This window comes from Pungitius pungitius, chromosome 3, assembly GCF_949316345.1.
Source record: "Pungitius pungitius chromosome 3, fPunPun2.1, whole genome shotgun sequence".
NCBI classification, from domain to species: Eukaryota; Metazoa; Chordata; class Actinopteri; order Perciformes; family Gasterosteidae; genus Pungitius; species Pungitius pungitius.
This window is the reverse complement of record NC_084902.1, coordinates 13,540,709-13,566,899: the sequence shown is the minus strand read 5'-3', so window position 1 is coordinate 13,566,899 and position 26,191 is coordinate 13,540,709. Positions and strand designations below refer to the sequence as shown.

The 26,191-nt window shown below is 43.5% G+C and overlaps 1 protein-coding gene across 6 annotated transcripts in view; it reads right to left on the bottom strand.

Moving 5' to 3' along the window:
- stard13b (StAR related lipid transfer domain containing 13b) overlaps positions 1-26,191 on the bottom strand; it is a 52,772-nt gene that overhangs the window by 2,414 nt on the left and 24,167 nt on the right. The window contains exons 1-9 of one of the 6 annotated variants that reach the window (XM_037469351.2): positions 25,182-25,554; positions 7,154-7,225; positions 5,985-6,066; positions 3,950-4,013; positions 1,679-3,048; positions 1,394-1,564; positions 1,002-1,161; positions 576-774; positions 153-366 (exon numbers count right to left, since the gene is read on the bottom strand). In XM_037469351.2, the coding sequence (XP_037325248.2) occupies positions 153-366; positions 576-774; positions 1,002-1,161; positions 1,394-1,564; positions 1,679-3,048; positions 3,950-4,013; positions 5,985-6,066; positions 7,154-7,225; positions 25,182-25,305 (2,456 nt within the window). In that variant the 5' untranslated portion in view covers positions 25,306-25,554. Of the gene's footprint in view, positions 1-152; positions 367-575; positions 775-1,001; positions 1,162-1,393; positions 1,565-1,678; positions 3,049-3,949; positions 4,014-5,984; positions 6,067-7,153; positions 7,226-8,330; positions 8,719-9,706; positions 9,921-20,328; positions 20,624-25,181; positions 25,555-26,191 lie in introns of those variants that run through there. The other 5 variants (XM_037469343.2, XM_037469370.2, XM_037469361.2 and 2 more) reach the window with 5 other exon arrangements.

Genomic DNA, 26,191 nt, shown 5'->3' with positions numbered 1-26,191 from the left:
TGTAACCCATTTTATGTCCATCCTTATGACGGGGAGCTAATCATGCAGGAATAATTGGATGAGCATGCACGGCTTGCTCATTAACTAATATTGGGCAACGTTGTTTCCCCAAATTCACAGGAAAACTATCACAAGACAGGAAAACAAAGTACCTTGGCGAGAGATTGTCTTTCTTGAGTATGTTGAGGTGAAAGAGGGAGGGGGCCAGGCACACAGCGATGTTCATGGGTGTCATCTGGTTCTCTTCCACGGAGGAAGTGACATCGCTGAGGAAACAGAGCAACGTCTGCAGCACCTCTCGGTTTTCATCTGACATCAGCATGATGGCTGCCTGGACAGCCTGCAACCTTTGGTCCTTGGGCACATCTGCAGATATCAGAGTGATGATTTCTATTATTTACTCAGAAAAGCAATCATGCACTCTCAAAAGGTAGTTTACTTGGGTTTTATCATCAAGCTGCCGCATGCAGGTGGGAGGTTAAGTGCCATGCCAGTTCTTTAAAACAAAACCAAGGTGGACAATAGAATTAAAACCTGCCATGGGCCAAAAGACATGCAAAAACCCACGTCCTTACATTGGTAGATATGGAGGAAGGTCTCCCCCAGCTTGCTGGTGAGCAGAGGCTCAGGTAGGTCCCTGAAGAACTGCTTCACCATGTCAGCCACATCATAGGCGGACTGGTCCTCATAGTTGACATTGTCTGGAGAATTCTCATTCATCTGCCTGAGAGCTTGAATTCGAGACTTTACCCCTGATTTACGAAAGAGACCCACCTGAAAGTAAAACAGGAGTGTTCTATTATTAACAGGACAGCTTGCAGCAATGTGTACATCTACACTGTATGGCAATTCCCCCATATATATATATATATATATTACAACACTATTAATCAATGTTCTTTGAAACATGATGTCATAACATTGGACAAACCCACCCATTAATTTCTTCACATGTAAATATACAAGTCAAATGCAACCTGAGTGTGCATACTGTGGCTGACCTGGTCAAGACACTGGCTCCTCAGGTACCGCAGGGCCTGTTGCAGGCCGAGGGGCAGCGGCTGTCCAGAACGCTGCACATGCACGATCAGAGGCACGCCGAACACATTTTTGTCCTTATAGTCTGGTACCTTCATTCTCTTCATAAACTTTGGCACCGACCTAGGAGAGACATCGACACAACATCTGTGACAAGATGCTCTACATGCAGTAATATATTAAGGGCTATTCATAGCCTACAGCACAAACAGTAACTGTACTAATATAATAAGCAAATACTGTTTGATATACATACAATATCTGTATCAAATATACAAAACAAGCTTTCACCTTTGAAGAAAATATGTTAATAATCATGAACCACATCTTCAGTGGAAGGTAAAAATAGACTTACCAGATCCATCCATGCTTGTTGGACATCGAGTACTTCTCCATGGTTGCAGTAAGGCGCAGCAGAGAAAACCTCTGTAACAAGCTCAGCTGGCCCGCTGACTGGTTGGTGATCTGCAGTGATGCCACCGAGTGACTGAGGCGATTAGATATCTGAAAGCTCGGCCATCGTAACCTAATGCCACAAAAGACGAATGAGCAAACAATATACATGTCTCATTTTCTTTTTGTTCAGAGAACACTTTTAACTCGAGTTTCAGTGCTTTCAATAGCATTCCATGAGTCTTACCGATTAGGTCTTGTGAGTGAAGCACCTACTCCAGAGTCCCTCCTCTCCCTGAGGATTGTGGATTCGGTGTCCGCAAGTGATTCTCTGTCTCCGTACACATAACTGGGTTTGGTCTGGCCTTCTGAATGGCTTACAGAATTTCCCTCAAAGTCCAGTGTGATCTGACTTGCAGACTGAAGGCCTACTGTATGTTCCATCTCGCCGTCCACTTTCGCCAACCCTTCACTGACGGGCAACACATTCTTGGACCATCGGTCAACTATCTGCTGCAGACCATTGACATGCAGCAAGATATCATCCAAGTGTGGGAACAGGTCCTCCTTCTCCAGGTCTATCAGGTCCCCGGTGCTGGCATACAGATGCGACCCGGGCACGTTATCATACACACTGACGCGGCTGCCTCTGGAGCAGCACTGCGTGACGGGCCTGGATTCCTTCCTACAAGGAGTCAGCGGTGAGTTCAGGTGCATGCTGCCTGTGTGCCAGTCCATAGAGGCCCCGTTGGTTGGGGAGAGGCTCTCTATGGACAGGGCTTTGGGGAAGGTTCCTGGCTTGTGGTCTTTCGGAATGTGGACCACCAGGTCTTCGTAGGAGCAGAAATCATTCTGGCGGTTTTGTTCTGCGACTTCATTCACTGGGGCGCTCGAGAAGACGTCTATGTCCTCCAAATACATGCCGCTGCGCTTGTAGTCCGCCCTGTGGGGCTTGCGCTCTTTCAGGCTGGGGGTGCTGACGGCGCTGCCGCTGGAATGGCTGCTGCCCTCACTACCGGACTGGGACGGCAGAGCTTTGTTGGGCGCTATTCCTGGAGGTCCATTATCTTCATTCATGATCTCGACACACTGCAAGGTCTTCAGTGCCTTGGCCTCGTGCTGAAGCACTGGAGAGCTGATGACCAGCGGCTTGCGGCCCTTTCCCAGAGTTCCGCGGGAGCGCAGTGTCTCCATGCGCTTCAGGAAGTCTTTGGCACGGATGCGGCTTGTCTTGCCGTGCTTATCGGGCAAAGAGCTGTAGTGAGCAATTTCTTTGTGGATGTGAGGCATTGTGAGAGAAGTGGAGTCGGGCATTGCTGCAGAATCGGAGCCGGTGCGGTTGGAGCAGTCAGAGTCCTCCGCGCTGAGGCCCCTGTGGCCGCTGCCCCCGCTGCTCTCACTGTGCAGAGACGAGATCTCCGGCTCCGAGAGGTCCGTGAGGACACTCTCGCTACTGGTGGTGGTTCTCAGAGGCACGCCGTCCCTGGAGTGCTGACCCTCTCCGTGGTTTCCCAGCAGACAGTCAATGTCCTGTAGCCTGGACCAACGCCGGCTGCTCAACTCGAAAGTCCATTTGTCACTGATAGCAAACAGGTCTTCTTCATCAGAGTCTTCGCTCTGGGGGGGGAAACAAATCATGCTACATTAATGGCTTTGGACTAAAGGATTTTATTTGGGATTTGGAGTCTTCTTAGTGGTAATGAACGATGAATAATATTAATATTAAAGCTACCCAATAAAATCATAGTAAATACATTTAGATTAAAAAAAGATCATGGGTGCACACACAATAATTGACATTATGAAATGACTTTACAGCTGTATAATTTGTAGATTTTTGCAGAAAAAAATAATCCACAACAGCTGGTTTACAAGGTACAGCCTGTATAGCATCACACAAATAATCTTGTCTATGCACAGGAAATAGCCGTGGATAAGTCTGCTCAAAATCAATGACATACAATCGGCCAACAGTGATATAACAGCAGACAAATGATTCCTTTGAATAAAAGACTGTTCCATAAATAGACCAAGGAAGGAAAAAAACATTCCTATAAGCCAGCAGGCTACATTCCAAAGTGAGGACAGATAACAAGCAGTCCCACTCAATAGCATGAATACAACAATGGTACAATCTCAAATGTCACAGAATCTAGGTTAAAAGGGATCAAACCTAGACCTCAGCATAATAGTTGTGTTGGTGCAGGAAGTATGTGCACAATTTATGGCAATCTTTTAAGAAAATGTAATTTCATTCAAGGGCATTGACAGTTTGTGAGGGTTACAAAACCCAACAAACACGCATAGATACATACAGTGTGCTATATTTCAGAATAGTCAAAGCACCCATTGTGCCGGCGGAAATTTATTCCCTTTTGAATAATTCATTTTTTATGAATATATACATTTTCTTGGGAAGGGTCTTTTTAAAAAAACTGCATATAGCATATAGTGTTGCAATTGTTAGACAAAACTCCACTTTGAAATCAAAGACTACAACAGCATCCTTTTCACTTACTTTCTTTTTTGCAAGGTTCACGTCAAGTTTCATAGAGGCACACTTGTTCAAGGTATTGAGTCGCCTGAAAATATATAAATAATACAAATAAATAATACAACATTTGAAAACAAACTTACAGAGTGCTTAACAGATTAAAACAGGAACAAAACATTTTTTAGGACTGCAATACAATAAATCAGAAGAAGTAAACAAAAGTTAAAATGAAAAAACAAGAAAAGAAAAAAAAATAACATTAAAAGGATAAGACAAGTGAAAAATGCATTTAGTACCATCAGTAAAATGGCAATGGAGGATAAAACCTGTTCTGATAAAAACACCAGAATAGCTTCCAAGTGAACACTTCAGAACTAAATACCATTGTGTTTGCTATTTAAGTGTTAACGTGATCAGCGCCTGGTCTGGATGTACAACCAGATCCAGAGGAAAATTCAGTTTGTCCGTTCCACAGTATCCTAATCCTAATGAACACCGGTAATAGGCGGTGGCTGTGTAATCCTTCGCTCAGCATTGTACCACGTGGTTGTGGCTTGAAAAGTGGTTTGCAGTTGTTGGAAGACGGGCAAATTTAAGGTAAACCAATTGATTAGCTAAATTTATGTTGTAACACAGCATATATATTTCTGGAATTCTTTACGGATTACCAGTCATTGATAATATTCGACACTGGAAATGCTAATCATTTGACGATTTCATAATTTTCAGTCTAATATGTATGTAAATTGCATTAAGACGGCCATTGGCATGCAATTTGAATCCAGAGCTCAGTTGCCAGGGAAGCAATGTCATGTTTGTGATATTTGGAATCAAACCCACAGCCTACGCCTTGGCGGATGTGCTTCGTGGTTAGAGGTTTTCGTGGGTGTGCAAACTTGGATATAGAAAGGATCAGAACTAAAAACTGCACATGAACCAACAAAATGACGGGGGAAAAGATGACGGCAAAACTAAGTACACTCCAGCTCACTGTGACTTGGCTTCAGACGAAAATTAACTCGAGCTTTAGCAGCCCCAGATATTGCTGGGAAGACATTTTTACAGATTGTCACCATTGATCTGTGAGAGTAAATGCCTCTGGTGGAGCCGTTACCTATCCCCCAGTGCTGTTCTCATTGTTGTTACGATGGATAGTGGGACCCAACGGAAGGCAGGATTTCTAAATTTGGGACCCTTTATTCCACCGGTCTAAAGAGCTTTGAATGCGGTTGCTAAATTAGGAGGCTGCTTAGCCAGGGATCAGAGACCACGCTCACATACAGGAGATATCTTTCAGTTCCCGTTCAAAGACACCCATAGTATGTTGGCTGGTATTTATTTTTGTGGTCACTAGACTGTAGTGGCGTAACATACAACAAAGCCATCCTTGTGTTACCATAGAGATGCCGGCAAGTCACGGACAAAATCCCATTGGAGGGGGAACTGTTTCCAATTGTCTTTCATTTATCCCATTGCTAGTTTGGAATTTAGAGGAGTTGCTTTGGGGTTGTTTAGAGTCACAGTAAATTGAGCTGTGCGAGGCAACCTCATGCACCTCAGGCCTCCCTCACGGGGTGGTTGCTGAGGTTACTGTGGTATTTGAAGGGCCGTTTTTCGCCTCGGATTAAAGAAGTACACGAGCCATCTTCTAGCCTTACAAGGAGGCGACGTGAAACCACCAGTTGTTCAATTAGTGCAATTTATATACTTGATAATGTCTGGCTAAGTGTGAAAAAACACCTGTATTTAACCATTTTTCTCATGCAGTTTTGTCAAAAAGATTTCTGCCAATGCACCCGCTATTGCGTTTGTTGGGTGTTTATTAAATCCGAATGTCAGTGTTATATTTCAGCCATGACTGAGAAAAGTGTGAGGAAGGTCAAGTCATTCATCTCCTGATTTAGAGAAGATATTAAAATATGTTTTTTACATGATGAGATGTGTTTTTAATGATCAAATCCTGTAAGTGGACTTAGATCCACTTCATTGGGGCGAGAAAATGATTTTAGCATTGACCAGCAACTCTTTTTTTTCAACGTCAATCAAAATATCTGGTTACCTGCACAGAGGTTCCACGAGGTCTTTGTCCAGAAAGTCATGGTCTCTTTTCACCGGACTGATGTCAATAGGAAACTGGGAATCTGAAGAGAAAAGAAATAGACTTTAGAGAAAGTGTCATCCATGGATTGAATGAATGGAAATAAAGATCTAGAAACCACATTCTTTCCAGAAGTGCTTTGAAGGCTGGGAGACCATCAGACTTCTGTATGTGATGCTAATGAGCAGAGACAGAATTTTCCCAAATAACAGCGCTCCGGCTTGTGCAGGCATTACGTCTTTCTTTGGGAATGGGCCTCGTCTTACATAACTTAAGAGACCGAATCCAGACCCCCTGAATCAAACATTCCACCGCATTTATGTGAAGTTGTTAACTTTTTTTATGAAAAGCAGCAGTGAACACTCAACAAGGCTCGGCCTGTTCTTTAAGGCGAAATAAATTTAGATACACAGTAGGCTTTAAAACAGGATTACGTCCTAATAACTGATTTCATCATAATCTTTCACATCTTTCTAAAACATGATCCCGTGTTATCTGCTCTGCACTCCATCAGCCATTATCAGCCCACATTGCTGGAGCTCTCTTACAGCTATTGTCAAAGTGTCGACAAAAATATATATAAATATATATATATATTGCTCCAAAACACATGAAAAGTCTGGCCTTGACACAAAGATCTGAGGGAGTAGAGCTACTTTGAGCTCAGATAAAAGACATTTCTTCCCATGACCAGTCTTTAAGCAAATAGGACATGTTTATGTTGTAACCGTAGCTGGGCCAAGATTAGACTTTAAAAGCAGCTGATGTTTTGTGATGTCTGGGGGATCAGACTGGAGCCTTTGCTCCGAGGCATCCTGAGGACATTTGTGTAAATGAAGCGCACTGTGAAACCAATGAATACATGGTTTTGAGTAAAGGACTAGGGTGACTGACCAGATTGACTGTGACTATGACTATTGACTATGACTGTGCATATCATGATTCACTTGTTATCTTACATTCAGCCTCTAACAATGTTAGAGGCAACAAAAAAGGAAAAAAATAAATAATAAAACTGCCATCTTTGGTTTATTACAAAGCCATTTTAGTACACACTACTTCAACATCCTCTATACTATAACCCCCACCCCCTCTCCCTTGTGTGGGAGTAGACAGAGTGCTTTTATTACCTTCAAAGAGTTGAGCATACTGGGGAAATCCTGCTGCCCGCAGCCAGTCACAAGCCTCTTTCGCCTCAATTTCTGAAAACACACAAGTGGGCGGGTTAAAGGGTGATACGAAAATTAAAAAGTTAACCACAGGTCAATTGCATTTTGACAAAACCACTTGTGCACCAACAAATGTAGTAAAAGAAAACTGGACCTGGAACCCTTAAACTACTTCAAAGACTTTAGGCATGGTCAGACCTGGATGATGCCCAAACCCAAATCCCCCGTCCCTCGTTTTTCTGAGAAAGCATGAAACAACATGGGGCCTTATATGGCCATGTGTGATATAACCTGAAACTGAAGACTTTGACTGGAGGTATAATAGAACACTACATAGAAAAAACACTACATAGAGCCACACATACAATCATGCATAAAAAAAGATAATAGAAATGTATAGATAAGGTTAATAATGACCTTTTTCACAGCCCTCTGTGACTCTCACAGTCTATCACATTGTCTTCCATATAAACCAATGTTTGTCCTTGTGACCGACAGAGCCAGCCGCCTGCAGGATTCAGAGCGGCTGATGACAAGCAGAGGAAACTGGCCGTTGGCACCTTTCCATTAATGTTAATAAAAGGTAGCGGCCATTTATCGTCACAGTGGGAAATTCACTGGTGGTACAGTAAACAATCTGCTTCACGATAACAAAGGCAATATGTAGTTCTGTTAAAAAATACAGTAAAGAATGAACTGACAGATCATCATTAGGCAAACTTTTCATAAATAATTTGGTCATTTCTTCTTAGGAATTGCAATGATCTTTTTTTCTGATAGCAAATGTTTTGGTCCCGTGACATTTGAAATAATTATTCAAATTATTCAAATAACTGATAAATAAAATTATAATATTCAATATTCAAGTGTTGGTTGTCCCCTTTAAAAACCTATTTTAGAAATCTGGAAACAGAACACGTGAGCAGGGTATTCAAACTACACAAGCAGAGATTTCCATCTCTAACAATGCAGTTATTCACTCTACATAAATCACAATGTGGTAACTGTCAAAAAACGGTTTAAGACACATTTCTACGGTAAGACTTTAAATCTAACAAGAAAATATTCTTTCGAGTTCCCGTGTTTCTTTAAAAGCCAGACAATTTGTTTGCTCTTCCTCTTATTCTCTTATACATACCTGCGATTTAGCCAGCCTTTCACAAGCAAAAATTCCAAGAGCATTTGAACATCACATCCAAGAAAAGTCACACATAAGCTGCACTTACTGGTAACAGGTCGCTCTCCCATCACACATGTGAGGTCTCAGTTCCACTCCGTGTCTGTGCCTGTCACGCTACGGCTGAAACATGAACTGCGCCCATTCATCACACAATACTGTGTAATTACAACAACTGTGACCTTGCAATGAAGATACTGCTATCAACTTTTTTCTTTTTTTGGTCAAACATACCATTTTCTCACCTGTGCTGCTTCTCGTCTGCGTTGCAGAGAAATCAATGGAAAGTGACTTTGGTCTTCAGGCGACCAACAACTGAATAAACATTAACAGTTCCCTGTGTCCTTGGATGATAAAAAAAAAAAAAAGCTCTACTGTTTACCCCTGTAACCAGCAGTTGAGTCAACATGTGTTTCGCTGCCAGGAGCCTCTGCTGCTGACCTCCTCCCACCTGTATCACGTAAGAGCTAAAGGCTCTCCATGCAGCTAGGCTTCCCTCCCTGGGGGATAATATCAAGCCTGTATTATTCAACTGCAGCTACTACGGAGGGCGCTGCAAGGTCCTCCCGTGTCCCACAGCCGCAGGTTGGAACACTGGTAACATGAGCTGGGAATTCCTCTCTGTTTGGCATTCTGTAACACGATGCCGAGACATTCTGTCCTCCCATCCCCTCTCTAAGGAAATCTCCTGTTGATAAAAGGCCCGGGAGGGCATCGTGCCAAAGAATGAGAACTTGGGTTTGCTCCCCACAACCTGCAGCTTTAAAACTGTGTGTACAGTATACAGTTACAGTTGCACAAAGAGATGAAACCCTGCTTGGCTGTGACACAATGGTCCAGAATGTCAAAAGCTGTGTACAACTGAAGTATCTGTGGCAACAGGCAACTCTTTCCTTTACAGATTACTTAATGCAATGTTCACTATCAAGAACATTGGGTTATGCAATTTGCTACTGAGATATGGCATGTTCCAAGGTGGTGCAGGAAAATATATACGGCAAGCTTGAAGATTGCTCGGGCTGAGCAGACTCAAGCTCTGACATTATGACTTTTTTTTAATTTTTAGTTCACAACTCCACCCACACACAATATTTTCCACAAACTACATAAAAACTTGAGTTGCATCACTCTGACAGCAAAAGCTTTGTGATGAGGCATTATCCCTTTTCCTTTGGCGCACTTTTGTAAAAATAACAACAACAAACAGATTGACGTTGAATAACAACAAGCCGTTATGATAATCATTAAAGCACAAGCTTTAATGTCTACTCTCCAAAATCCTTCAATAAACCAACTCCCATGTTTTTTATCCCGGAAACAAATTGTTGTGTACTTACGGGATATTTTCATCATACAGCCAAAGTGGTTCAAATATCCGTCAAGACTTAAGATTGTCTCTCAGCATGTCAGAGCATCTTCATTCCCACGCTGAGCCACATTCCAGCTCTCTCTCTGAGCACAGCTTGCAGTTTGAACTCAGATCCACGGCTCCTTCTTTTGCCTTTTCTCTTTCCATCCACCCCCAACCACCGTGTGCCTGTCCCAACACTAAATCTCTCCTTCAACCCACCCCTTTCTGTGACAGGCTCCCTAACGTTAACCCCCCCTCCCCCTCCCCCCCCCTTCAGCTTCATGTGCCCGACCCTCCTACCCTGCTCTGCCCACGACAACCCTTTTATACCCCACTCAGCACATTTTTTGGCAAAGATCTGAGCTTTCATCTGGATTCTTGTATTTCAAGACCTTGTTTTCAAACGGGATGAATCATTTCCTGGTGTTTTTTATTTTTGTTTTGCTTCCGGTCATTTTGGCCAGATTGCATGATGTTGGCTTTTCCAATCTTCCAAAATCTCATCCAAGAAGTATCACAGCTAAGGTGGGAAATGTTTCAATTCCATCAAAAAAATAGTGCATGCGTCGTTTTTGAGAGACCAGATGTTTTACCAGCAGGTCAACGCAATGGAAAAACGCAGGCAGCTGAACTGGGGGAAAACCATGACATAAACCGTCGGCAATCAGAAGCGGTGAATCATGCCGAGGCACCCGGCTCACAGGCCTCCGCGCTCACATCATCAGAGTGATACATTCGTCTGCCTCACCTCAGCCGGCCCGTCTGAGGAGAATGAGGAATTGTGTCCGCTGAGGCGGCATCGCCATGTCAATTGACAAAAAGCGATGAATGATTTGTTCCAAGAATATCTGAAAAGATATTGATGAATAGAAATATAAAGAATCTGCCAAGGAATGAGTAATTTTGAAAATATGTAATTATAATCTAATGTAATTTCTTTCTTAGCTATACACATCTAATAGCCTCTAAAAAACAAACATGACTGATTATATCATAAAAACGAGATCCCAATAATAAAACATGTGAAAGGAAAACCTGAGTTTGTGGATAAAAGGAGCAGCACTGTAAATGACTGGGATTTGCCGTGGCGCTGTGACTACCTAAGGATCTATCTATAATGTCCTACACAGTAATTACTATTCCATATGTGGCCCGCTGCTACAGCAGCGCCAGGTTGCTTTGTGACGTTTCTGCCACTTCCTCTTGTAAAACACAAGTCTTCTGACCCACTTGGGCCATTGCTGGGCACTGAGCTGCGAGCACAGACAGAATGACGCACACAGTCCACTTTAGTCACCTTAACAAACCATTCAACAATAAATACACCTGGCACATATCCCAGCTTTAAAAGCACTCTAAAGCAAACTGCTTGAATTTATAAGCACCAACAGTGGAGAACCTTACAAAAGTGATCCAGCCCCCCCTCCCCCCAACGACACAGCAGCGCTGCAGAGACAACTGAATGAATAAGCCAGACGGATATGTCAGTCACAAAAAACTCACAGACAATAGTCCAACGCTGAGGCTGTTGAGACGGTCTGTATCAACAACACCTGGAGGGAGACGGAGCGAGCCAGCGCTACGGAGAAGGAAAGAAAAGAAGATTCCACCGGCGGCGTTTGGCTGGCGGAGAGGTGTCGTCACGCTGGGAGGCATGGAGTAGAGGCCTCTCTTTGCCTTTAGAATGCTAATTGCACACAGACACACCCACTCACAGTGAGCAGTCGGCCTTACTGTAAAAGTAAGACCAGACATACCGCCAAGGGGAAACACACTGCCCCCCCCCTCCCAGTCTGCCCAAAAACCACAACATCTGATGTCTCACGCCCCAAATAGCCCAACGTTTCCTTCTGTCTCACCCCTTCTAAGTGTCCGTAGGGGAGCCAACAGGAAGTCCCAATAACAACAGATGGAAGATGGAGACGCGGCATGGCTGTTGATGGAGGAGTCACAGCATATCTGTTCTGTATTTGTGAGGGTTCGGGTCGTCTAAGGGGAACGCTGCCAATGCACAGAGTGGATTAATGCAGCAATATTAGTTCACCAAATTTCGTAGGAATAAAGCCTCCCCCATTTTAATTAACAAAACGCTCTAAAACATCCTCAGCACAATATGCCGCAGTTATCAGCTTGACAGGAGGCACCACTCACTAATGTCTCATCGCATCGTCAGTTCTCCGCTTTTTCATTATCGGCGGCGAGGTGTTGAGACAAAGGACAATGGCCAAATCTAATAGATTATCCGTCTGCAAACGGTGACTAACAGCCCAGCGCCTTTGTGGATGTGACTTTATCCTTGATGCAGTGATTGGCACATGAGCTGGCTGGCTCCACAGGCCTGGAGTAATTACAGAGTGCCGGAGTTGAATCAGCCAGGGACTTGCGGCCCCCTCATTGCATCCCTCGGGGCACACAGGGGAACCTGTTATCCTGTAGTCGGGGTGCAGGTTTAAAATGATCAGCTCTGGGTTGCGTTGCCAAGACACCAAAAGCGAAATTCTCCTCAAATACAAACGAGCTAGCAAATCCCGGGCCGGCATTTTGCCCTTGTGGTCCACAGCGACCTGTGGAGAGATCCTTTCAGTGGACCACAGGTCTCCAGTAACAAGCGCATATACAAAGCCGACGTGAATGGCTCCTGGAGGACGGGGACTTGAGAACAAACACGGTGCCAGCCCAGAAAAAAGCCAGTGCCAAGGAGGCATTAGCATTCTGAAGCGGCGTAGGCCAGGGTTTCACAGACATCCACCATTCATTTAAGAGCCCCTTTATACATTACAAATCCGCCTTTTATAGCACATAACATCATTATTTGCTATTCGGCTCTTTGTCTTCTCCGTTAAAAGGCAGATCCTAGATACATACTCTTTTAAGTGTGTACACAGTCTGCTTTAACAATCGCAGTATTTTTTAATGACTCCACTGGTGAAAGACTGTCTGTTCACCTTTCTGTCCACACACACACACACACACACACACACACACACAAACACACTTATTGATTCTGAGAGTAAATAACACGATAATGTGAGCTATAGGGAGCTGCTGATGTTGACCATTGCCACAGGCCGCCAGGTCAAAAGTCACCTGAGCTGTGTTTTTTTCTCCTGAGGTCCTGTATTGAATTTAAACAAGGACAGCACAGCTGTGGTAACACTCTCCTTCAACTCTGAAGGACACCCAGAGAGAGGCTTCTTTCATCTTCAGGGGTAACAACCTATCAACCCTCTCTCTTTCTCTGTCTGTCTTTTCGTCTCCCTCTCAAGTCTGGAAGCTCCTGCAGCATTTACATGTCACACAGTCCTCTGAAACAACTTAACATGACGGATAACTGCGTTTGAACCATGTGGGGCCCAGCACCATGTTGTAAACATTTTTATACGTCAAAAGTCATCAAACTGAAAGGAGAGGATTATTGGAGAGGAACGGTCTCATACTACCACAAACAGCCTTTGAGCAAAAGATTATATTTAAATGACCGTGGACCCAAACTGCGAAACGATAGCCCACTGGATTGGGTCGGGGGTCCAAACCACAGGACAAATAATAGGTTGTGTTAAGCACTCAAACGGTTCAAACTGTTGATCCAACGCAACACACCGCCTCAAATCCCCTCAGTTGGGAGAAGATGTTCTGACAACCACATGTTGATTCCCAGGCGCCGTTGAGCAAACAGCTTGGAGCGAGGGGGAGTGTTCAGTGAACCACAGTCGGACAGACAGGTGTTCTTCCCCTTGGGTCTACGGGACATTTTGGCACACGACTTTCTGCAAAAGCTTCAAGAGAAGTGCCCCTCCACAAGAAAGGAGACCTCTGGCCCCAAATCTCAAGAAAAGAGGAGAGGCTGGCAAAATGTCCACAGCAGCCTGAAATTGAGCTGAGCAGAAATCAGGAGAGTGTTCTGTTAAATTCGTACTACAGTGGCTTCCAAGGCCCAATGCATTTTACTAAACGCTTCCAGGCACTGGACCGGGCTGATGATCCCAAGCATGCTTAAATGTTTTGACAACCATCTTGGAGAGCTTTAAGAAGGATATTCTTTCTTTGGTGATTGAAACAAACTTTGGGGATTTCCTTTTCATTTTATCCAGATGTACCTCCCTCAAAACCCAAAGGTTTTTTCAACCTGTTGTTGATCTTGCATTATCATTGTGCTGCAGTTGTTCAGTTGGGCTTATTCGGTCTATCCAAAGAGAACTACGTTATACACAGCAGAAGGACGGATGCAGGCTGGTCAGTAATAACACACATCATGGGGCTAGCTATCTCTGATGATATTCAACAGTTTACTTCTCGAGAAATGGAGACTTTAGCCAACCTGCCATTCTTATCCTGATAGCGTTTTAGATTTTCAATTACAAAAGATACAGTGGGCTCCTCAAAGTTGGACACTTCATATAAAACAGCAAGATAGCCTTATGTAACACACCAGGAGAAGTAACGTATCTGCCCACGTCATACTTCAGAATGGGAAAAGTCAACTGGGGTCTGCCGGACTTTCCCCCAGCTTCATTTTCTATTCACCAACATCCCCCTGGAGCTCTCCACTTCCCTCCATCTCCTCCCGCTCTCTGCCTTTCTCGGAAAGTCTGTGATGTTTTTTCACTCGTCTTTCCTCCTTGTCCGCTATGCCAGTCCATCTACAGTGGGCTCCTACAGTGTCCCATGTGGTCATGCACATTTATCACAAGTTCTTAGGACTGTGTGTGTTTGTGTGCGTCCTGATTCGATGTCCACACATCCTCTTTTCTTATGTAAAGCGCAGCAGGCTGCATGCCTTGCCATGTCAAGCTGTTTTCCCACTCGTAATACATGGTTGTGTGGCTGCAGTTCTTTCTTCCCTTTGATAGCCTATATAAATACTGTAATTTAGTTTTCCAAGACCGCCGTATAACACAACTAAAGGGAGATGACTATGAATTACTGACAAACACTCAGCCAGCTGAGTTGAAATCTCGACTCCAACAAGGAAAGAGACGGCCTGGAAAGTTATCACATGTTTTGTACATCCTGGAAACCACACAAATTGTGTGTGATGATGAGAGACCTTTTGGCAGTAGATACTGCAAACTAACAAATGAGGTTTCATGTGTGACCAAAGCTCTGTAAAGTACAAGATATCGGTCAACGAGAAGAAAAACCTCATAGAAGAAACTCCTCTGAAGTTGAATCCTGCGGAGCTCCATTAGGTCCACCTCCGTGCTTCTTTGGACTGGATCCCAGGGAGGACAACGTGGGTTTCCCTCCTTCTCTGGTATTGGCCTCAGAGAGTCAGAGGCTAGACAGGGGGGGGGCAGTGTTAGAACAAGGGTCCCTACCGTGAGAAAGCCCTCTCAGGACCTCCCCAATAAAAGCATAGAGCCCTCCATAGGGACGCCGCTCCTAATTAACAACATCAAAGTGAGCGGCCACAAGACTGCGTCAGGAGCCCTGCAGGCAGCAGACACAGCAGAGATGATGATACTGTCAGCGCGTGTGTCGCTTTGCACGATGAGGTGCGGCATATCAAGAATGATACCCATTGAAGGAGCTAAGTGATTGTTCTGCCTTATCAGAGCGTTCACGGCGTCTCTCCCTCACACACAGACCACTAATAGAAAATTTGTCATGCGTGGCCATCAATGACAGGCTGTGTTCAGACGGATTAAAAGGCCTATAAAGTGAAGAGGCAGCGGCTTAATGTCCGTGGACCTGGATGCACGCTGCTGTTGCGCCTCAGTCACTTTTTCCAGTGGATGACATGTTGTGTACATTTCTACCACAGGAGGGCAGCAGAGTGCTGAACTTTGGCACGGGTGCACATGCACATTTGGTGAAAATTTGCTCTCTCAAGAATGTAATGTGCTTTTAAGTGAAAACTTGAAACTTGAACTATGAAAAAGTAATCTAGTAAATACTAATTTGAGTATGAGTATTACCTTGCAGCTGTGTCTATGTCTTTTGGTATTCATTTAAACCATGCTTTCTTTAGATATGGATATGTGGCTGTTCGACAAACACTAGTCAAAAATTAATATAGCCTTAATTTAATATAGTTAAATTTGCCCATGAAAATGTTCTGCATCTTCCTTATGAGTTACACGGTGAAAAACATACTGTGTACTTTTCACAGGATAGATGTCAATGAGGCTTTTGTTTTACCTGAATTATTATTTTCGAATCCGTGAAATGTAAGAGACCTGAGAAAATGTTTCCATCACGGCTCTGTTAATATGTGACTTTCTGTTCCTGTTACGGCGCAGCCGAGGCATTTCTCAAATCTTTTCCTAGTGAATGATTAGCCGTGCGCATGTGGCAGCTGTCAGCTGAACTACACTGATTCATGCACAGGGCAAAGAATTACAGGGAGGACATGAGCTCAGCCTGCCATCGTGAGGAAAAAGGGGGAGTCTACACACCAGCTTTATGAATGTGACCTTTATGTACACCGCAGGTTGGTTGCATTGAGACACTTTGTTCCCGACCGTTCCCGAAATAATCTAATCATTTACTCATTCTTTATGGGCAGGACAGAGGAAACCAACAGGCATCAACCAACTGTCGGCACATCCAGACTTCAGGAGTAGTGGCTGCTGAATTTTGGGATGTAGAGTAAAAAAAAAACAGATCTCTCCACTGTCTATTTATTCATAAAAATGGGGATATCTGAAATAAAATGTTCAGCTCTGTACCTTGTCTTTTCTCTACCTGCTCAGCAATCTAGGGTCAGCAAGATGATATATCAAATATATAAATAATAACTACAACATCAAACTGCAATGATACAGCACATGTTAATGTTTATTTATTTATTTCTAAAGCCTTTCACTAAAAAAAAAATCTAAATAAGTTAGGGTTAGGGTTAGCTGCAATTGCTACATGTTGCTGTTTTAGTCAAATAATTTGTCCCCCATGATTTAAGTTTTTCCTCTGTGAAATGTGTGCATTGCATTGTGGGAGAATAATTCCCATCAACACAATGCTAATGAAGTACATTTTACATAGAATAATTATATAATACAAACACAATAGAAGAGTACAAGCCGTAGATTGAATTTGTTAAAGTGTGATGACGGTAAAGTGCTCACCACATTGTCAAAATGACTTTTTCTGTCTGGGTCAGTATTATTTACTTCTCCCTGAAGGTAGCAAACAAAATCTGCATAGCAATCGCATCCACAACAAGGTTATCATAGAACCCCCATTTGAATGAGGGACAGTTGTATTTGTTTCCCACACAGGGCCACATTTGAATTAAAGCCCTGATGAATAATTCAGTGCTTTTGAGAGAGCAGACTTGAGTAGGAAAGGACGTAGCCCGACTAGATTCCTCACCTTCAAGGAGCCTTTTTTTACCAGTACAACTTCTAAAAAGGACAGAACAATCCAACCCCTTTTCAGAGCTAGTTTAGATCAATTATCCATCTGCTACACAGAAGACGAACGGCAGGACGAGGACAGAGCTTCTCCTCTCAACAAGCTGAAGGGTTCCTGTGTTTAAAATATTCAACTGCGTAAGTGTTGCACACTGCGATCCTGCTCGGAAGCGTTGCGCTTCTCGCTAAGAAGGTTTTCTCGAGAAGTGCAATGAAACATCACAGAGCTTTCGAACTTACCCATGACACGAGTGCCGTGTGTGCTGTACAACTGAGCCAACAGAGTGTGCGTGCACAGTATAAACACAGCAGGAGAACCATTGTGCCTGATAGCATGATAACCTGAAAGACAAAAGCCTTCCAGCCCACACAGTCCAATAAAAGGCCCGCTTTGTAACTCCGGGACACAGAGCGATTCATGATAAGCACACAGCTGCCACGCAACAACTTGTGTCATTTGACAAGAGATTCACAACATCCTAACCATGGAAACATGCACCAATGGCCTTTCCACGGCAGGGATTGCAGCCACCGAGGTCAATAAGCCATGAAGAAGGGCCTCGGAGGGCTCAAACTGGACAGAGCTTCTTGTCCCAAACACAATGAGAAAAAAGAACCAAAGCCACAGTCAGCGAGGAAGCTTTTAGTCACGGCGCAGCATTCAGCGGCTCAGGGTTTCCACCAGAGGCTGCGTGAAGTTTACAGGACTTTTCCGTACTGAACAGGAACCCTCGCAATCTGTGAATAGTCAGGTTTTTTCTGAAGCCCCGCTTGGTCTACAGGAAAAATAGCTCAATACCATTATTTAATACAATTAATTTATGCAAACGTGTATAGCGTTAAACCATGTAGAGAGATATTACCTTTTTGTTTCTGAAACACATCTCCACACATCCCTACATTTCCTGACATTAAAAAAAAAAAATACCATATTCTGTACCACAAACTACAGTAAAATGGAAAACAGGCATGCCTTCAGCAACATAGACACAGCTATTTGAACATTTGTCTATGAAATAAAAAATAAAAACAGTAAAACAGAAATGACGTGATTAGTGAGTAATACATTTGGCAAACAAATTAAAAATGTAAGATATCTTGACTGACAAATGTAAAAAATCCTGAGAATCTGGTGGGCCGAGCAAAGAGCAATGACAGCAGACAGGGATGAAAGCTGCAGAACCCAGTTTCCAGAGTGATGGACTTTGTAATACACCACTAAAATATATTTTCAGGGAAAGAGAAAAATTTCTCCACAACAAAAAACAGACCCTTTCCCTTGCACGACAAGAGATACACGTTTCCTCCCATCTTACATCCCACAGCTGAGCATCTATGGCGGACTGACACGCACATCTCTGGGGGCTTTGAAAAGTCATCACATCGGAAACATGACTAAAGCCTTTCCTGGAATCTGCAGCGAAACAATACTTGAGAAAACTTTGGCCATCGCCATGGCTCCCTCTCACTTTCAACCTGCTGTGTCAACAGGGCTGGCCAGCTGGAATGCAGGAGACACTGCGGCCCTGCAGCCCATCCCCTGAAACACCACCTGGCTCTCGTGCCTCGCATTGCAGGCGTGTGCACATCACACCAGGGGCTGCATGAGGCACGAGGGGAAATGAATAATACAATGAAGACAACAGTGGACAACAGTTTAATCTCATATATTTAGAAAAAGACATTTGCCATTTGCGAAAAACGTTAGCAAAGTTTTGAAAAACGGCTTGATATTATGTGGTATACATCACTGGAAAATATTTAAATAAATGTACTGTTTTAGTTTACTACATTTTGTTTTTTGTGAGTTACTGTTACAGTATGAAGCTACATTTGCAGCAATTTGGTTTTGGGGATATTGGACACAACTTTATTGGAGTTTTAATGACTAATTTGTGATATTTAGGATTAACGGTTCGAAGCTCAATGTCTTTCCCTTTGAAAATAGCTTTCAACCACACAACATAAGCCGTCAAATAAATCAAGAGTTAATTTTCACTTATGTGACATCCAAGCACATGAAAGTGAAACGTATTTATTAGTTCCTCTTGACAATAAACACACAAGTAAAAACTGTTAAAATAACCAGATCCTAAAACCCAACAAACATGTTTATTTTTTTCTGTCCTTGACATGGATCAACTAAATTATTGGTTTGCTGTATGCTGTACTACCAGGCATCTGTAATCTGAAAACGCATGCCAGGTGACATGACTGCACACGTCTGCAAACATCAGATAACGGAGATTTTACCCCAAAAAACCATGGTACTGTATGTGCACACAGATCTGGGACATCTTCGCACATCAATCCCACGGCCAGGCTCTGTGGCTCCTTTCAGAACGTCACAATGCCTTTCCCACACAAGAGGCATCGTCATCCAACTCGTGATCTTGTTACTGATCGGAGAACTATGCTGCGTGTTGGCATCTCAAGATGGTGAAGGGTCTTCTGTTATGAAAGGCAGCCGCCCTGTGATCAGGCGTCAGGATGCTCACGTCTGCCGGAGCACTTCGTCCTCACTATTGTTATGCTGCCCCCCCCCCCGCCTCCCCACTTCCAGGACCGGGGGACCTTAACTCTCCAGGTAAAAGCAAAAGCGCGAGCTTACAGCCCTTGGAAAACGATGATTGGCAGTACGGGCTGCACCATTGCTCTCTCTCTCCGAGCTGCTGGGGGCTGGGTGCTTTTAAAACTGTCAGGCCAGATATTCATTGACATCTCTTGTTTACATGCGGGCTAATCTTGTGTTATGCAACTGGTCACAAAGCTTATGATCTATCAGTGTTTGTTACAGTCAGTCAATACTAATTATTCACCCCCACGGCTCCACTGCTCCAATACCTTGCAGTCATGTTTTGGATTTGTCCGCAGAGATGAACAAAAAAGCTTTAGTTACCACAATATTTGACTTCCAACTCCATTGGAAATCCAGTGCACACAGGAAAACCAGAGGTGTCAACTGTTATTTGACAGCCGGCTGATCCCAAACACAGCCAAAGATGCCGTTGTTCACTTGATAATAGGTCGTCTCGCATTAATTCTGTCATATTCATACGCGTGCGTCATATCTCACTCACTTCATGTTTTGACTACCGGCTTGCTTCTCTGTTACTGACATTCCTGGAGCTATGACAAAGAGGGATTCATTCAAACAGAATACCTCACCGCTTTCTCTGCAGCCAAGTCTAAAAAAGCAAGATTGAGTTCCAAGCGACAGGCCAAACGGTCCCAAAGGTCACTTCTCTCCTACCTCCAGCGATCTTCTTGAGTAGCTGCTGCCTGGCAATGATCCTGCCCAGCCTGTACCCGGAGCGTCTTCTGTGATGGTCCATTCGCAGGTAGAAGTCCTGAGTCTCTGGGGTCATACTGCCGAGACACTCGCTGCCGGTGGACTCTGGGAGCTCCCGAAACATAACTGAAAGACTGTAGCCCAAACGAGCTCCTGGCTGCTGGCTGTTGAGACACTCACCCACACACTCTCCCACCAACAGGAAAGGTTCACATACAGGCGCAAAAAAGCCAAAAGTGAGCTGAGGAGAAAGGCAGAGCAGAGCCGAGGGGGAGGAGTGCCAACACTTCAGTCTGACTCTGCAGCTCATGTGACCACAGGCGGCCAATGGCAAGGAAGCTGTGGCAGCACTGCCCACCATGCCGCACTGAATCTAATGTCTGTGTGAACGCTCGTCGACTTCCCCCTGCTCTGGAGGGAAATATAAATACCATTGGAATGCCTATGAACTGAGTAAGGAGAGCAGGAGTGGAAGAACGACGGGTCTGGGAGGGATTACAAAAATTGTGTTTTTTGGACCCACCCTGCACTGGAACAACTCCTCTGGTGTTGCTAGTCACGCAGGTGCCAAGTTTACTGGGGGAGAGTGAGTTCGTGCTCCGTAGAAAAGACTACAGAGGACAGAGAAAGTGAACGAGAAGTTGTTTTCTTGGTTAAAGAATGCAAATTTCTTCTCCCCCACCCCCACCCCATCACGTAACCGCCAGTCCCAACCACAGGAAGGCCTCTCAGCAGGTCTCTTCTGAGCGTCACCTCCTCAGGGGAGAAAGAAATTTAACTTGAATGCGTATGTGATCCCTTTTAGCACAGAAGGAATGATCAGCTCCGACATGACATCTGTTCATTTGGATGGGTGTTCATTGACAGGATTAAAAGTATGACACGTTGTCCCTTTTCCTAATACACACTAAGCATACATAGTATTTAGCATTTTTCAATGTTCATGGTATTTAGTACTTGCAAAAAGTCCTTTGCTTTTCCACTTTGCTTTTCCACACCAACAAGAAGTGGTTTAAGATGTGTGAAGTTGTAAAGAACAAAAGAAAGAAAAAACAGTGAAGCTGGAAGTATTTCTTAAAAAACATACATTTTCCTAATCACTGTATACTCATTAACAGGAAGTGCTATAAAATCTATGGACTCAATCATACTGCAATTTAAGCCGGTATAGAACAAATCCACACCAACCCAGATTTAGACTGGATGAATTTCTTAAGAAAAAATAAAAACAAACAAAAGCATGTATATATATTGAGATTATATATATTGTGAACTGGAAGGACCTGACAATGTTGAAAGAAATTCCCTTAAAACATAATCCATTTCCCGATCATCCACAATGTATTGTACATTGGATTGTGAGACAATATTCCCACTACATTAAACGGACTTTTATCATATAAAATGTATCTGGGACACAGCCTGTGCCATTACATTTAGTATTAAAACAAAAAAAGAGTAAATTCAATATTTATCTGGAAGAAAGAGCAATTCACACCCTTTTTTTTCATGAAAACTAAAAGCTTTTATATTTTTATAATTTAAAAGTCCACACGCATCAGCAAGTTTCCAACATGGAACAGCGATCTCATTGCACCTGAAGTAAAGTCCACATCCGCACAAGCCGACCCACCCGGCACCAACAAGGGTCCCCGCCTCTCTCTGTGTAACTGCCTTGGCCCCTCCATACAGGCTGGCCTGTGTAGCGTAAGCATGGCGCCACGCATGGCGCAAGTGGGCAAGCGACCAAGGCAAACACAGCCCCTGTCTGTTTCGCTCCCTGGCTGCTAAAATCCCCCCTGGCTTAAGCTTACAAAGACCACAATTCAGAAGCACACTTCGGAGTCCGCTGCAGGATTTCATAAGCGGCCCCCGGGTTTTAACGGCCCTCTCCACACCTCTCGGGTGGAACTATTTAAATATGTGATTGTTAGTTTTTTTTTTCTTTTCTTTTTTTTGAGGTGATGGTGTGACACTATTCAGATGATTTCATTGGGCGGTAACCCGTTTTTTTTACACAAACACCTGCGTCCATTCATACTGTAAAAAGAATCGATTCAATTGTCGGATTCTATGATAATGATTGGCGGCGTGTTGGCAACAGTGCCGTCTCCTTGAACCCATTCATGTGTTTCCTTCTTCCCTCTTTGTCTAGACCAAGAAATTCACCATACGTATCGCGTTACGGAATCAATCACCCGCCGCCGTGCAATATTATAATGAATGAGATCAACGGTGTTTGTGACTCCGTCTGCACTCAAGTACCTCGAGGGGATGGTGAACGTTCTGCGACATCGGCAGCATTCTCTTTGGATGACGCTGTCTTTAAACTTCGTGCCGCATGGCGTGAAGAAATGGCTGCGGTGTGTCCGTAGTGGGAGTGTTGTGTGTCAGGCAGAGTGACTCCAGCCCTTATCAAACGTGTTCCAACACGCCTCTGTCTAAGTTTCACAGCTCAACTACTATACAGCATGGCGACCGGAATCCAGACTCACATTTCAAGCACACAAACATATAGGCTCAACTAGATGCCAGTTTGAGAGCCGGGATTATACTGCTCATCCGGGCAGTTGTTTGTTGCTGTGTGATGCCTGTTGTGAAGGCATTAAATGCCAGCTTCCATTGAGTCTACAATACTTCAGCTTAGGCCAGATGGGATTACAAAAGGGAAACTTCTGAATCATGGAGTTGGAAGGCCACATATGACGAATATGGAGGAAGTTTTGTGGGGTTTAGACACTCCTCTGAAGTGGTTTTGATTCCCCAGTAGACACGTGTAATCTGCCCCGGGCAGTTCTGGCTCTGCTGTGGCTATGTTTCCCGTGGTTAAGGCTTAAGAATAGCCCTAGTGTGACTGAAGATTTCCAACTCGTGGTCCACCAAATGTCTGAATTCTGAGCTCAGTTCTGGAAAATAAATCACAATGTATGTCTGTGAGATCCTTTGAGCTGCTGTGCAGGTAACCTGAAACGTTTGAGGAGCCCCTAGTGGACAAGGTGGCAGGTGCTCAACAGCAGGCCTTTTACCCACTGTAAGGCTGTGACTCAACTCTGAGGATCACTCTATGCAAAATTATTCTGCCCTTAATCTTATGTGAGCAAGAACGCCTCTAACAGCTGCCTGTACCTGCTAATGATCCACAAAACATAGGTGTGTCCCAGTACATTTTGTGTGTGTGATATATATATGTGTGTGTATATATATATATATACATAAGTATATAAGTTAAGTATTCATATAACATTCAGTCAATCTGTCAAGCCAGCCAGGTGCATCAGGTCCATAAGTGTCCTGTTTTTCGCTGTAAATGAGGCCTCAGGACTGCAGAGACTACCAGGTGTATGGCACTACTGTGGCTGAGATACATACTGTGATGTACATGGAAACAAAAGCATGATTTATGTGTCAATCATCCTAACAACGCGGGCCTCAGTTGCACTCAAACTCCCCCTGATGAAGACACAGCTGTTTTCTAATGCATGTGTCTATTGAGGAGATGATTTGGTCCATTCACTGCACCTTGTGGTAGACTTATCTTACTACATACAAATCTCACTCTTCACACATGCAGGCACACACACACACACACACACACACACGCACACACACACACACACACACACACACACACACACATGCAAGACCTTTGAAAGAATCAATGCACCATGCATTAACCTTTACATCTTCAGTTGAGCTTTCAAATGTATCTCAGAGCTTTAGAAGCGGAATCTAGAAAGTATTCATACTGTATAATATGTCACATATATTTGTTTTCTGGCAATTCTTTAAGCAATAATGCTATATTGGATTTTTGTTCTTCGAATTTGTTGTCCTTAATTTGGGATTCGAGAATCCATTATGCAGGCTTGACTTGAAACCTCAATAGCATTACATAATAGGTTGTCTGGTCCTGTAGCGAGACAGGTGATCATAATGTAAAAATAATTTCATTCAAACCACAATGCTGCTTGGGTCCATGGAAGGACAAATATATATATATATATATATATATATATATATATATATATATATATATATATATAGATAGATAGATAGATAGATAGATAGATAGATAGATAGATAGATAGATAGATAGATAGATTCAACAGGTATATATTTCTGTGCCTTCCCTTGTCACTCAACGTTCATAAACTTTCCATTTCACAGGACAGACATTACTCATTAGCGCCACTCTGCGGCCTCACCAGGCCCGTGGCCATTGAAGACAGTACAATATGAATTCCTTACACATGGTCAATTGATTAAAATATACTGTTTCTGTATGTGAATCCCGTACATTTTAAATGCGTTTATCCATTTTCCAGACAAAAAAAACACTAGCTCAAAAGACACCAGACTAAAATATGCCTCATTCTCTTAAGTCTTAAAAAAAACTAAAAGTCGTTCCATCTTTTAAATAAATAAAAATCTCGTAAAGTCGCGCAGGTTTTCCCCACATGAAAGAAAATGCACTTACTATATTTGAAATTAAAGCCACGTGACAATCGATTCGGGGTTACTTTCCTGGACCATATCACCCACAACTCTAAAGATAATTGAACGTGTCTTCTTTTAATCTCCAAAACGCACAGGTCATGCACTGTGAATATCGACCTATATTTCAGGATCCATATTTTTGCGCTGCACCTGGCTACAGTAGGTATATGTGTTGCGTTTCCCCCTGTAGCGCGTTGCGCCACTTTGGTGCCACTTAAGGTGCGCACCAGCAGAAAGGAACTATCAGTCAAACGTGTTGACCGTAGGAGCTCCTGCTGTGGGCCGGCCGGACCGGAGGTGTGCGGCGGGCTACTGACCTGCCAGCCTCCGCTCTCGGACATTCTTCCAGAGTAAATCCCAGGCTTTGGATGTGGAGGTCCGCAGCTGCTCGCTGAAGGAGCGCCGCAGCTTCAGTTTCGCTGAGTTCCTTCTAGATGTCATCGCAAAATCGCCACTCGGTCATAATAACACAATCCTCGTTGATGTCTCCGACTGATTGGCACCTTTCTTTTTCCCGGTGACACACTTGTGTTTCTACTACAGACGCAACGCAGACGCTGGTGAGCGGTTTTTAAATCCAGTTGTGAATATTTTAGCGGTACAAAAATACATATTTTCTGCTCACTGAGAAACCGGAACCAATTAAACGAGTCAAAGTAAGAAAGTGATTGTGAAGCACCAGTGCGGGCTTTCACACTTCACACCAGATGTGTTTGTGTGTGTGTGTGTGTGTGTGTGCGTGTGCGTCTGTGTGTGTGTCTGTGAAGGGATTCGCGCACAGCGAGCGCTACACGGTTGTGGTTACTTCACATGCTGCAGGAAATAAGGGAACTCCCAGCAGAGCAAGTATAAGACCCACCCAACATACTGTATATCATCAGTTTGTAATTGCTGTTTTACATGATATGTAAATATTTAGTAGACTATTAATAGTGTATGTTGGCTATTGGATTTCTAGCTTTGTTGAATATTAACAGAACATTCTTTGAAGGTTTCTATATCAAAATATCCTTTTAGCCTTCCCGTCTTAGGCCTATATCTCAGAATTGTTATGGATACAGCGTTATAAGAAAAGCATTCTATATGCTTTTTAAAATATTATTCCTACTGGCTTTTGTTCATTCAGAGAAAACCTTCATCAGGCATTTACATAATGTTTTTGTGTTTAAACATTCCTTGAGACTATGCCAATACTATAGTCAACACTCTAAGAATGTAATAATAAGTAATAATGCTGTTACACAAGAACATATTATGTGCAATGTCAATTTCCCATTCAATCAAATTTCCAATACAAGTCTCTCAAGTAGGAAATTGGAAATCTACG